The sequence below is a fragment of the Mobula birostris genome, chromosome 5 (genome assembly GCF_030028105.1).
Source record: "Mobula birostris isolate sMobBir1 chromosome 5, sMobBir1.hap1, whole genome shotgun sequence".
NCBI classification, from domain to species: Eukaryota; Metazoa; Chordata; class Chondrichthyes; order Myliobatiformes; family Myliobatidae; genus Mobula; species Mobula birostris.
Genome location: NC_092374.1, coordinates 172,650,612 through 172,664,741, shown reverse-complemented (window position 1 = coordinate 172,664,741; position 14,130 = coordinate 172,650,612). Strand labels below are relative to the sequence as shown.

Genomic DNA, 14,130 nt, shown 5'->3' with positions numbered 1-14,130 from the left:
TCTATGTAAAACCTATCCTATATCTCTGACATTGGCTTAGGCTTTCTACCAATTACCTTAAAGTGATGCTCTCTCATATTAGCCGTTTCTGCCCTGAGAAAACATCTCTGAGGGTCCACTCAGTGTTTGTCTCCTAACATCTTACACCTCAGAATTGTCTCTCATCCTCCCTCACCCCAAAGGGAAAGGCCCCAGCTCACTCGGTCTCTCTGCATAAGAGAACCTCTCTAATCCAGTCAGTATCCTAGTAAATCTCTGCACCCTCTCTAAAGCTTCCACATCCTTCCTATACTGAGGTGACCGTTACGGAACATAATACAAATGCAGTCTAAATGAAGTTTTAAAGAGCTGCAACATTACCTCGGAGGTCTTGAAGTCAATCCTCCTAATAGTGAAGGCCAAACACACTATACGTCTTGTCAACCACCCGATCAATTTGCACGATTACCCGGAGGATTTACAGGCGTGGATCCCAAGACCCCGCTGTTGCTCCACACTGCTAAGAATCCTGCCTTGACCCTGTATCCTGCTTTCGAGTTCAGCCTTCCAAAGAGAATCAGTTCTCATTTCTCTGAATTGAAGTGACTCAGGGACCCAACAGCCAGAGTTTACTTCTGAAAGTTCATTATACAGTGGCTGTTAATGGAGAGAGAGGGAGAGGGAGAGGGACAAAATGAATGAGAATGAGGGAATGAGAATAATCCTGCATTCTGTTTAACTTGCAGGGGCAGATCGGTTATCCTGGTCAACCAGGCACCCCTGGCCAGATTGGGCCCAAGGTAAGCGGTCACACCTCCCGGTGATGGGTTGATGGTTGGTGGGGGGAGAGGTGTGATGGGTTAATGATGAGGGGTGGGGGAGGGAGGTGTGATGGGTTAATGATGGGTTGATGGGGGCGAGAGGTGTGATGGGTTAATGATGGGTTGATGGGGGCGAGAGGTGTGATGGGTTGATGATGGGTGGGGGTGAGAGGTGTGATAGGTTGATGATGGCTGGGGGTGAGAGGTGTGATGGGTTGATGATGGGTGGGGGTGAGAGGTGTTATGGGTTAATGGTGGGCAGTGGGGGGGAGGTGTAGTGGGTTGATGGGGTGAGAGGGTGTGGGTAGGTGAGGGGCAGAGGAGTGGATAGATGGGCAGGTTGGTGAGGGCGAGAAAGAGGTCGAGGGACATCCAAGGAGAGCAGAAATGAAAAGGAATTTCTTTAGCCAGAAGACGGTGAATCTGTGAACACCATTGCCATGGAGAGCAGGAGAGGCCAATTCACTGAGTCTATTTAAAGCCGAGATGAATAAGTTCTTTGTTGGTCGAGTCATCAACCATCACAGAGAGAAAGCAGGAGTATAGGATTGAGAAAGTTAAAAATGGAATGGTGAGACAGACTCAATGGGTCGAATGGACTACGTCTGCTCCTGTGTGTTATGAGTAGGAGGGTTGATGGGGACAGGAACGGATGGACAGACGGGTGGGTGGAGGGGAGATGATGGGTGGGTGGGTCGGGGAAGAGAGGGGTGCTGGCTGAGGGGAAGGGAGGGGTGGATGGACAGACAGGTGGGTGGGTTGGGGGAGAGGACGGGTGGGTGGGTTGGGGGGGGGAGAGAAGAATCTACAGGTGTGTTGGTGATGAACATAGACCCTGATGAAGTCACACCAGCAAGCTCTGCCTGAACCTTGGCACTGGTTAAGGTGAGGGGGTCCGTGGTATGAGATTTGATCCCTCCAGTGAGATCGGGGAACATACTGGGGACTTGGTTCTGGGGGGGGGGTGGAGGGGTGTGTTTTGTTTCCTCTCGGGGTATGACAACAAAATGTTCTTTCTGTAGGGGGATAAAGGTGCCCGAGGACTCGATGGCCCCCCCGGAATTGTAAGTATAAGAAAAAGCTGACTAGTGACCAGAGTTTGAGCGATGAGGTTCTTTTGTCAAAGTAATGGAACCTCAGAGCACAGGAGGCAGCCTGGCCCAGGCAGCTTGTGGCAGATCCGTTACACAAACTGGGATCAGGAGCAGGTTCCTGTTCCCTCCCGCCTGCTCTCCCGGTTAACTATCAGCTCCACACTGCCTCCCGTAATCTTCACCCCTTCAATTATCAAGAACTACCTCGGCCTTAAAACTGCTCAGGTCAGCTTCCACCGTCCTTTGTGCATTGAGTATTCCAACAACACACCGCACTCGGTCACTATTCGGAGCCCATTCCATAGGTCACTTGCCTTGACACGCAATCCTTCATACCTTCGCCCAAAGAAACAAGGACCCTATGAACACCACCTCGCTATTCCCCTTTCAATCTATCTATCTATTGTAACTTAGAGAAATGTTTTGTGTTGCACTGTACTGCTGCCACAAAACATCAGATTTCACGACAGAATCAACACGATTCTGATTTTCTTTCTCCAGCAGCTCACCGGCACCCAGGAATTCCCTGATGTTCTCCCCAGGAACATATCCTGGGCATTGCTGATCCCTTCCTTACCCCTTTCCTTTCCCCCCTTGCTCACGGTCTCCTTCACTCCCTCACTCTCCCTCTCCCTTGCCCTTTACCCCTTCCTCTCCCCACTCTCCTTATTGATCTCTATATAGAAGAATACAGAGTTCGAGAGAATACATATTATAAAACAAAAGACAAAATATAATAATACCAGATACAGTATATTGAATCACATCAACAAACTCCTTACTCTATATTCATATGGATTAGATTAATTCATATCTTAGAATAGAAACAACTTTATTTTAAAAAAAAAGATTTACACCCACTACCAACGTTGAAGCTGTTTGGGGAAAGAAAAAGAAAAAAAAAGCAACTTATCAGATAGTAAAATATACTATTAACCAACTTCTGTACTTTAACAAGAAGTCAAAGATTATGAAAATAATTTTAAAATGGCCTCCACAAATTTTGAAAATCTTGGTTAGATTCAGAAATTGAACAAGGAATCTTTTCTAAATTCAGGCATGCCTTAACATCCCGTAACCACTGAGCATGATTCGGCGGAACAACATCCTTCCACTTAAACAAAAGCGCCTTTCTAGCCATAAGAGAGATAAAAGCCAGAATGTGCAGATCAGATGTCTTCAAAATGATATCTTTCCTTCTGTTACGTACCCCGTAACTGGGTTGCCAAACCAGCAGAAATGGATCATTCAGTTGGAGTCTGGACTACTGGAACTAAGAAAGTTTTATTAAAGAAATAAACAATACAGTACTCTAATAGTAAGGATATAAATGCAACAGGTTAGCAATGAATAAACACACATGTACACAGAACTAGGATAATAGGATCAATCAAGCTCTATCGCAGTCTAGGGGTAAAATGATCAATCACAAGTGACAGAGTTCAGTTTATTTCAGTTCGCAGTAATCGCCGTCGTGCCGTTGTGGGGAGAGAGAGAGAGAGAGAGAGAGAGCGAATGCTGATATTCAAATCGGATTCAGCAGACCTTTGATATTCCTCACAGTCAGCTTTCGGGCGAGCCCTTTGTAATGTCTTCTGAGGTCACCGAGTGTGACCCCTCCGTTTCAGATACGATCGTTCCTCTGCGGTGACCCCGGCACCCAGGCAAGGGCAGACACACACACCAGGTTCCCGCCGATCGTGCCTTTCCACCCTGTGTGTCTATGGCTGGTCCCGCGATCAGACCTCCAAAACTCCCACCGACTTGTAGGGGTGCACCGCTTCCAGGGTCTCGTTACCTCGTGGTGTCGTGAGTGATGTCTGTTGCCTTAGTGAACCCGTCCCTTTTTATCCCCCCGTTGGAGTATCGCCTGTCCATCAGACTTCAAACAGTTTAAGGTTCAAAAGGAGCAGGTCTTGACAATACTCAGACCGGTGTCTCCTTCCTTTAAACTCTCTCGTCTCTTCATTAACATTTCCAAATGCTGCTCCATTGTCTTACTTATCTCTCTCTCCTGAAGACAGGTGGCAGATCAACTGTTGATCCCACTGGTGATAGCACAGGACAGTTAACATCTTAGTCTATGTGTACTTCTGTAACCCTCTTTCGTCACACTTCCAGCAATACCAAATAGGGCAGTCAAAGGATTAGGCTTAAAATTTACTTCAAAGAGTACAGAAAACGTTTGGAATACTTCCTTCCAATATTTTCCAAGACTTGGGCACGTCCAAAACATATGAATAAGTGAAGCTTCTCCATTGTTACACCTATCACAGTAGGGAGATATATCCCTATAAAAACGAGATAACTTATCCTTGGTCATATAAGCCCTATGAACCACTTTAAATTGTAGGAGGGAATGACGAGCACATGGCGATGAAGTATAAAACAATTCCCCACTCCCCACTCTCCTGACACCTCCCTTGTCCTCTTGTTGCCCCTCGCTCTCGACCTTCCTCACTCTTACACTCGCCCCCACTGCCCAACTCTGGCTTCTGGTTCTTCCGCGCCATGTTGTTGAAATGCTGCCCCATGGCCTTCCCTGTTCCACCTACCATGCCCCCCCCCCCCACCTCCCGCTCCCCACCGTGCGGTCTCTCTCTCAGACCTGTCAAACCTCTCTGCACGTTCTCACCTGGTCTCTGTTGCTCTAGTACTAACAGCCTGGGGCCTGCAATCCAGAATCCACCCCCCCCCCAAAGAACATCTCCAGACCCCCTCACTGACCAAGCATCAGGATCAGGAGCAGGTTTGATATCACCGGCTCATGTTGTGAAATTTGTTGTCCTTGTGGCAGAGATACATTGTAAAGCAGAATAATGGAGAGAAACATGAATTACAGTAAGTATATATATAATAAGTCGTTAAATTCAATAAGCAGTGCAAAAATAAAAATAAGAAAGTAGTGAGGTTGTGTCCATGGGTTCAATGTCCATTCAGAAATCAGATGGCAGAGGGGAAGAAGCTGTTCCTGAATCGCTGAGTGTGTGCCTTCAGGCTCCTGTACCTCCTCCCTGATGGTAACAATGAGAACCGGGCATGTCCTGGCTGTTGGGGGTGCTGAATGATGGATGCCACCTTTCTGAGGTATCGCTCCTTGAAGATGCCCTGGATACTATGGAGGCTTGTGCCCATGCTGGAGCAGGCTAAGTTTACAACTCTCTGCAGCTTATTTCGATTCTGTGCGGTAGCCACACCCCCCCACCGCCCCTACCAGACAGTGATGCAGCCATTTAGAATGCTCTCCATGATCCATCTGTAAAAATTTGCAAGTGTATTTGGTGACATACCAAATCTCCTCAGACACCGAATGAAATATTGTTGCTGTTGTGCCTGGCCTGATGTCCGGAACTGGGCACTAGATCACATCTAATAGTGTGTGTGTGTGTTCTGCTCTGGACCTTGACGAAGGCGATGGAGAAGGCAGAGGCCTGAATTTTCAAAGGATTTAAGAGATGGTAATGACTGGTGTTGGAATCCAGCTGGGAAAACCAGAACAGTTATGTTTTGACATGTTTAAAGGCATACTTTCAAACCTCTGCAAACAACTAGATGAATTTGTGAATGGGAATCTCTTGCTGCCTTTAAGTATTTGGTCACAGCCTGAAGAGTTCCATGTCACCGTCCCTGTTGTGTGTGATTATTTGGATAAAGACAACTGTCTGCAAGACAAAATGGGTATGGAGAATGGGGCTGAGAGGCCTGCTTTCATGCTGTGACTGTCAGCTCAAAGGCACTTTCTCACCGGGACCCGGACTTGCTCTTGCAGATTGTTGACAGACATGGGAAGGTTATTTATGGCACGCCAGGAGAGCCAGGAAGCTCAGGTCCTCCAGGAGAGAAGGGGGAACGAGGTCCTGAAGGTGAGCACACTAGATACCCGATAAATACCACAGCCAGCCCTAGCACAGTGATTAACATCACTAAAACTCTTCCTCTTCCTCCATCCAGGTCCCCCAGGACTTGTAGGAATACCAGGACCTCCAGGTAAAGCCGTGAGAAGCTCTGCATGACCGGATAGTAATTCGGAAATCCTGTGCAAAATGACATTATGACTAACTGTTTGAGCTTCTGTGGAGACAAACCGGGAGAGGACTCTTGAAACTTCATTCTCTAGTAACACACACCAAATGCTGGAAGAGCTCAGCAGGTCAGGCAGCAACTATGGAGGAGAATAAACAGCCGACATTTCAGGCTGAGACTCTCCATCGGGACTGGAAAGGAAGGATGAAGAAACCAGAATAAGAAGACAGGGGGAGGAGGTGAAAGGAGTACAAGTTGACAGATTGTAGGTGAAGCCAGGCGAGCAGGAAGGTAGGTGGGTGGGAGGGGGGGAGGAATGAGAGGCAGGGAGGTGATAGATAGAAAAGGGAAACAGGCTGAAGAAGGAGGAGTCCAGTAGGAGATGGGAATGAACCATGGAAATGAAAGTTAGAGAAATTGATGTTCATACCATGAGGCTGGAAGCCACCCAACTCCATCAACCTGAGAGTGGCCTCATCATGGCAGCAGAGGGGTCCATTGACCCACATGTCAGAATGGGAATTGAGAGTCAAATTAAAATAGCTGGCCAACAGGATACCCTGCCTGTGATGGAGCAAAGGCGCTCGTCAAAGCGGTTCCCCAATCTACAGGTACATCAGATCTCACCGATGTAGAGGAGGTTGTTCAGGAAATGCCAGATACAGTAGAAGACTCAGAGGTGAAATATGACCTCACCTGGATGAATGGAGGTGAGGGAGGAGGTGAATGGGCAGGTGTAGCACTTGTTCTGCTTGCAGGGGGGAGTACCAGCAGGGAGATCAATAGGGAGGGACGAATGGAGAAGGAAGTCACGGAGAGCATGATCCCTGTATAAAGTGGAAAGCTGGGGGGAGGTAAAGTTGTGTTCAGAGGTGGTATCCCTTTGAAGATGGTCCCTCAATTCTCTTTGTCTTCTTTGTCGGAGAAATATTTTGACCTTTACCGGGGTCCACAGGAATGGCCTCAAACCTCCCTTTTTGTCTCTGCCCGGACTTGTTTCTGCGGCTGCCGGTTTCCATTGGCCTTTGCTGACAAAGTAATCACTTTCCTTACCATCCACGCAGGTTTACCACTACAGGGAGAGAAAGGCCTGCCAGGATACCCAGGCGAGCGGGGCCTGAAGGGCGATAAAGGGGAGCCGGGGTTATCGAAGCCGGGCCTGCCGGGAAACGTGGGTGCCAGGGGGTTCCCCGGCCCACCTGGTGAACCTGGACCCCAAGGTACGTGGTGGTCACGACAGGGTGCCCCTGTCACAGTTACTGCTCGTCCTGTGGGGCAGGAGTTCGAATCTGCTCACTCAGGGGGGATAAATCAGAGTCAGATTTATTATTGAACATTCAAGATTGTTCATTGTCGTTCTTCAGGACACACGTATGAAGAAATGATTTTTACTCCAGGTCCTTTACAACATAGAAAAACTCAATTAGCATAAAAAACACAATTTACAATAAAACATAATACGTACAAATACGTAAGATTAGCTTATATAGGTAGACTGATTGTGTGTACATAAAGAGACGCATGTTTGGGACTACCTGTACATAAGGTGTCGGAAGGAAAATGATAAAGCAATGGTGGTGGGTTAATAGTGGAGGTGTTGATCAGCCTGACGGTGGCTTGGGGGGAGTGACTGCTTTTGGGGGGAGTGACTGCTTTTGAGTGGAGTGGACTTGGCGTGGATGCTGTGAAGCCTCCTCCCGGAAGGGAGTGGGACAAATGGTCTGAGGGTGGCAGAGTGAGATCCTTCATAGCGGTGGCAGCCTTTTCCCAGCGGGTGATGGCGGGTGGGCTGCTTTCCGTGATGGATGCATTGAAGTTTGTTGTTTCTGTGGCAGCAATGCACGGCAAGACGGAAAATAAAAGAATGTAAGCTACAATACAAAATATATCGAAAGAAATATTTTGTACAAGAGAGCAAGATCGTGAGGCACCGTCCATGGGTACATGGACCGTTCGGAGGGGAAGGAGCTGTTCCGAAAACGTTGAGTGTGGCTCCTCAGGCTCCTGTACCTCCTCCCCGCGGTAGTAATGAGAAGAGGGCATGTCCTGGATGCTGAGGGTCCTTAATGATGGGTGCCGTCTCCTTGAGGTGCCAATGTTTAGTGCCCATCCCTGACTGCCCTCGAGAAGCAGGGGGTGAACTCCTGTTGTAATGTAGACCGGGGGGCTTTGCTGTTGCTGGCATGTGGGTGGTGGGAATGCTGATGCTTTGTGCCGGACTAAGCGGGTGAGGGGGAGGGTTGACGTTGCTCACTGCTGCTTGTGCGTGGGAGGGGGGCAGGGGGCTTTGAGGCTCTTACATTTTTTTCTGTCAATCATTCTTTGAGAGTCCTCTTCTGTTTCCAGGATGTCTGTGGAGAGTAAGAATTTCAGGTTGTATATTGTAAATATTTTCTGATATTAAATGGAACTATTGAACTACGTCCGTCCCTCTGGTGAAGATGCTCCCACGGTGCTGTACGGGAGGGACTTTCATTACTGGGGCCCACCGATGATGAAAAAACAGTGATACATTCCCCGGGGAGGGTGGTGCATGACCAATGGGGGTCCCTGGAGATGGTGGCGGTGCTGTCAGAGTAACTTGGGCATTCGGTAGACAATGCATACTGTAGCTACTCTGTGCCAACAAAGGAGGAAGTGAGTATTTATGGTGGTGGATAGATTGTCATTCAAGTGGAAACATTGTTCTGGGTAGCGTTGAGCATTGTTGAAACTACTGTCCGGGAAGGATGAGCTGGCATTGGAGGTGGTCCAGAGGCAGTTCACGAGAATGATCCCAGCAATGAAAGGGTTACGTATGAGGAGCACTTGATGGCTCTGGGCCTGCACTTGTTGAAGTTTTGAAGAATGAGGAGGGAATCTCTTTGAAACCTATCAAATATTGAAAGGCCTTAATGGAGTGGACATGGAGAGAATGTTTGCTGTAGTGGGGAAGTCTAGGACCAGAGGCCACGGTCTCAGGGTACAAGGATATCTCTTTAGAACAGAGATAAGGAATTTCTTTAGCCAGAGGGTGGTGAATCAGTGGAATTCATTGCCACAGACAGTCCTGGAGACCAAGTCACTGGATATATTTAAACTGAGGGTAGATAGGTTCTTGATTAGTAAGGGTGTTGAAGATTATGGGGAAAAGGCAGGAGAATGGGGTTGAGAGGGATAATATATTACCCATGATGAAATGGTGAGAGACTCGATGAATTGAATGGCCTAATTCTGCTCCTATGCCTTATGGTCCAAGAAACACAATAATGTCCATGAAAGACCGCAGTCACCAGGACAAGCAAATGGCCAATGTGCAAAAATAAAATATTTTTAAAACATTCATAATAAACAATAAGTATCGAGAACATGAGATGAAGAGTCCTTGAAAGTGAGTCTATAGGTTGAGGGAACAGTTCGGTGATGGGGTGAATGAAGTTATTCCCCTGGTTCAGGAGCGTGATGACTAAGGGGTAATAACCGTTCCTGAACCTGGTGGTGTGGGTCCTGAGGCTCCTGTACCTTCTTCCTGATGACAGCAGCGAGAAGAGAGCATGGCCTGGATGATGGGGTTCCTTGATGATGGATGTCGCTTTCCTGCGGCAGTGATCTGTGTAGGTGTGCTCAGTGGGCTTTACCCACGATGGACTGGGCCATAAACACTACTTTTTGTAGAATTTAACGTTCAAGGGCATTGGTGTTTCTATACCAGGCTGTGATGCACTTTCCACCACACATCTACAAAACTACACATCCCGAAGTTTGTCAAAGCTTTACAGTAGATGCCACGCCGAATCTTTGCAAACTTTTAAGGAAGTAGTACTTAAGTACTGGGCCCAGAACAGATCCTCTGACATGATAACACCGAGGAAGTTAAAGTTGCTGACCCTCTCCTCCTCTGATCCCCCCAGGAGGACTGGCTCATGGATCTTCAGTTTCCTCCTCCTGAGGTCAACAATCAGCTGCTTGGTCTTGCTGACACTGATTGAGAGGTTGTTGTTGTGGTACCACTCACTCAGATCTTGAACTTCCATCCTATGTGCTGATTCGTCACCACCTTTGACTCAGCCAGTGACAGTAGTGTCACCAGCAAACCTAAATATGGCATTGGAGCTGTGCTTAGCCTCATAGTCTTCAGTATGAAGTGAGGAGAGCAGGGAGCTAAGTACACAGCCTTGTGGTGCACATGTGATGATGGAGATTGTGGAGCAGATGTTGTTGCCGATATGAACTGACTGGGGTGCAAGTGAGGAAATCGAGGATCTAATTGCATAAGGAGGCACTGAGGCCTAGGTCTTGGAGTTTATTGATTAGTTTTGAGGGGATGATAGTTTTGGATGTTGATCTGTAGTTGATAAAGAGCATCCTGATGTATGCATCTTTGCTGTCCAGATGTTCCAGGTTTAGGCGAAGAGCCAATGAAATGGCATCTGCTGTGGACCTATAGTGCTGAAACCCAAACTGGGGTGGACCCAAGTCGCTTCTCAGGCAGGAGTTGGTATGTTTCATCACCAACCTCTCAAAGCACTTCATCACCGTGGATGTAAGTGCTGCTGGATGGTACTCATTGAGGCAGGTTACCATGTTCTTCTTAGGCACCGGGTATAATTGAAGCCTGCTCGAAGCAGGTGGGTACCTCAAGAGTGCGGAAGCGAGAGGTTAAAGAGATTGGTGAACACTTCAGCTAGTTGATCAGCAGAGGTCTTTGGTACTCAACCAGGAACCCCACTAGAGATACTCTCTGTGGGGTCATCCTCCTGCAGGATGCTCTCACATCACCCTCAGGACTGAAGTTACAGGGTCTTTGGAGTTCCTCCATGTTTTGATGGCCAAAGTGAACATTGAACGCATTGAAGTCATCTGATAGTGAAGCCTTGTTGTCACCTAAGCTGCTTGGTTTCACTTTGTAGGAAGTTAAAGCCAAACCCTGCCACAGCTGTTGGGCATCCTTCAATGATTTAAGTTTAGTCTGGAATTGCAACTTTCGCACGTGAGATGGCTTTCTGGAGATTGTACCTGGACCTCTTGTATTTTATTGGGTCACTGACTTGGCTCTCAGCTGATTGCAGATCTCATAGTCCAACCAGGTCTTCTGGTTGGGAAAGACTCTGAATTCTTTTGTGGGAACACATTCGTCTATGACTGTTTTTATAAAGTCTGTGATACCCGCGATGCATTCATTCAGATCCAGTGGCTACAGGTTTGCTAACAAGGTTCTGGGTAGAGGAATTTTTATTGGTCGGGGTTTCAGTCTGGCTTGGAGTATTCCTCTCCTCCCTCTCTTCCAGCCCTGGCGATGTAACTTCATCTGCTTAAAGGTGTTGTACCCTGTGTGCTTGACAGTTAAGTCCACCGAGTCTTTCAAAAGATTGTGAAATTACTAGTTCATTAGGATAGTTCAGAAATAAGTTGCTTAAAGGGAAATTACAGACCGCAGGTTGCACTGAGAGTGATTCAGAAGAAGTAGGTTTAGAAGATCTGTAAGCAGTCAGCCGCACGTCACCATGGTTCACCAGCGTTATCTTGAAATTCAGACAGCTCCAGTCGCTGTGCTAATTATGTGGCTAGTGCAGCGGTATGTAAAGATCTCGGGACTCTTTCGTTTCTTATGAAATAGAATTGTAGTCATGTTTATTGGGGAGAATTAAAATGCTTCTGAGTGAAAGCTAAAATAGTTGCAAAACCTTCCGCCTGCCCCTCAGCCTCAAGGTGTCACCCTGTTCACAGGACATGGATTGTGGGGGAGGCTGAGGAGAACCAGCCCACCTTCTCAACCTCTGTCCGTGGGTCTCCGGTGCCCACCCTGACTGAAGTGGTGAGGCAGAGTCTGCAGCATCTCACCTCCAGCAGGCTCTGGGCACTTGCGTGGACAATAATGCAGGCCTGTTAGAGATGACAATGTCTCATTCCCTTCACCATCAGATTTCTGAATGGACAATGAATCAACCCATGAATACTACCTCATTATATTTTCTCTCTTTTTGCACTACTTAGTTCATTTATTTTTTGTACATTTCTTATTATAATTTACAGTATTTTTGTGTATTGCAAAACAACAAATTTCATGACCTATGTCGATGGCATTTGTCCAATCTCTGTTTAATTTCTGATCCCTAGGGTCCTTCTGGGAGTCAGGAATGATGGGCAGTCTTAATTCCAAGATTTCAGTTTATTTTAGAGTCGAAGAAAATATACAAATATTAAGCAAACTAAATAAAGAGCTGAGAAATGATGCGAAGAGAGGAATTAAGAAAAAGGGACAAAAATGGTACCCTTGAAAATTGTTTGCAACCTGAAAAACCTGTCACTTTTATAGATAAGATAAAGATAATGATGAATTAATTAGTAGGCTACATAATTAATACAATTACATCACAGGGGTAATGTGCCAATACTTAGCCAATGGAAAATGAAAAAAAATGATAAACCGTTAGTTTAGCTGCTATACCACTTTCTGCCAGTGTGTGTGAAAAATACATGATCTTGTTAAAAAGTACAAATCTTATAAAAAGTATTATTAAAAAAACAATGGTTTCCAACACGATAAATTGATTCTGATTCTTATGTCAAATAATAGTTGAGTTTAATTCATGGTCAGATTTAGATTGATTTATTTATCATGTGTACATGGAAACAGACATCATTAGCATTAACAACCAATGCTAATAAGAATGTTCTGGGGCAGCCCACAAGTGTCGCCACATATTCCGGCACTAAATGTGCATAAGAATGATGAGGTAGAGTGAAAACCCCTTTTGCAGCAGCAACACAGGCTCATGGGTACAGACAACACAGAGCATAAATTATACATAAAATAGACAACAACACTGAAGAAGAAGATTGCAAATCAAAGCATCGGTGCAAAAAAATGCAGAGCCTAGTCCATGGTAGTGCAAGAGGGTTCCAGTGCTGAGGTAAGGTTGGGGTTCAAGAAGCTGATGGTTGGAGAGAAGCCGCTGTACCTGAAACTGGTGGTGTGGAACTACAGGTTTCTGTACCTCCTGCCTGACAGTAGCAGCCAGAAGAGGGCATGACTCAGATGGTGGGGGGTGGGGGCTGTGATGATAGGTGTCGCTTTCTTGTGGCAGCACCTCCTGTAGATGCTGTCAATAGTAGGGAGAGCTGTGCCCATGCTGAACTGGGCTGTGTTAACTGCCCCCTGTGTTCCTATGCTTTGGAATTGTGATGCTACCAGTCGGAATACGCATCTGTAGAAGTTGGATTGTTTATTGACATGCCAAATCTCCTCAAGCCTCCAAGAAAGTAGAAATGATGCAAACACCAGGATTTAGTATAGCACCTTTGCTTTGTGTGTTTTTAGTCCAAAGGCCTGGTGATGAATGAGAATGTAACAGTGTAGATCAGATCCGATAAGATGGCCATTTTCATTGTGAGTCGTGGTATGTGGTGACACCCAAGTGACTGTGACATGAGGTGGTAAATGAAGACTCTTACAGCAGAACAACCAGACCAATATCGCGCTCGCTGTACCCTCACATGAAGGCTGGTCAGGTGTAACAGATCATGCTTAAGCTGGAACGAGTCACCAGAACAGAGCATTCGGTTGGCCATTCATGGTATCTTGCTGTGTGCTGGTCAGGTGACAATGATGAATGAATTAATTAAAATGCTTCTGAGTGAAAGCTAAAATAGTTGCGAAACCTTCCGCCTGCCCCTCAGCCCCAAGGTGTCACCCTGTTCACAGGACATGGATTGTGGGGGAGCCCACCTTCTCAACTTCTGTCCGTGGGTCTCCGGTGCCCACCCTGACTGAAGTGATGAGGCAGAGTCTGCAGCATCTCACCTCCAGCAGGCTCTGGGCACTTGCGTGGACAATGATGCGGCTGCCCTCCAGAAAATGGTTCAAGGGTTAAGGAGCTCTTTGGGATGTGGGGGAAGAAGAGGTAAAGATGAAAAGGATTCCTAGAGAGAGCCAGTTATGGACATTTAGATATCGTTGGACCTAGGACAAGAGGATCAAACATCAACTTTATTCCCCATAACGTTTACATGTATTGGCAATTTACTATGGTGTGTTCGCGATACATGCAACAAAAAATTGAATAAAGTGTGCATAAATACATAAATTCCAGCATGTACTCACAATGTAAACGGCTTTATAAAAAGTGGTTTGAGTGTTTACAGTGCTGTGACAGAAGTAATAGATGGGGGGGGGGGTTAACTGAGCTGCATGATCAAATCAGAAATGTCTGGGGCAAGAAATTCTTAAGAGA

General features: G+C 46.6%; 1 protein-coding gene across 1 annotated transcript in view; it reads left to right on the top strand.

The window, feature by feature from the left end:
* Positions 1-14,130, top strand: part of LOC140198045 (uncharacterized) — a 127,858-nt gene that overhangs the window by 66,075 nt on the left and 47,653 nt on the right. The window contains exons 17-21 of the mRNA XM_072258886.1: positions 726-779; positions 1,823-1,864; positions 5,664-5,757; positions 5,846-5,881; positions 6,982-7,137. Of these exons, the coding sequence (XP_072114987.1) occupies positions 726-779; positions 1,823-1,864; positions 5,664-5,757; positions 5,846-5,881; positions 6,982-7,137 (382 nt within the window). The remainder of the gene's footprint in view (positions 1-725; positions 780-1,822; positions 1,865-5,663; positions 5,758-5,845; positions 5,882-6,981; positions 7,138-14,130) is intronic.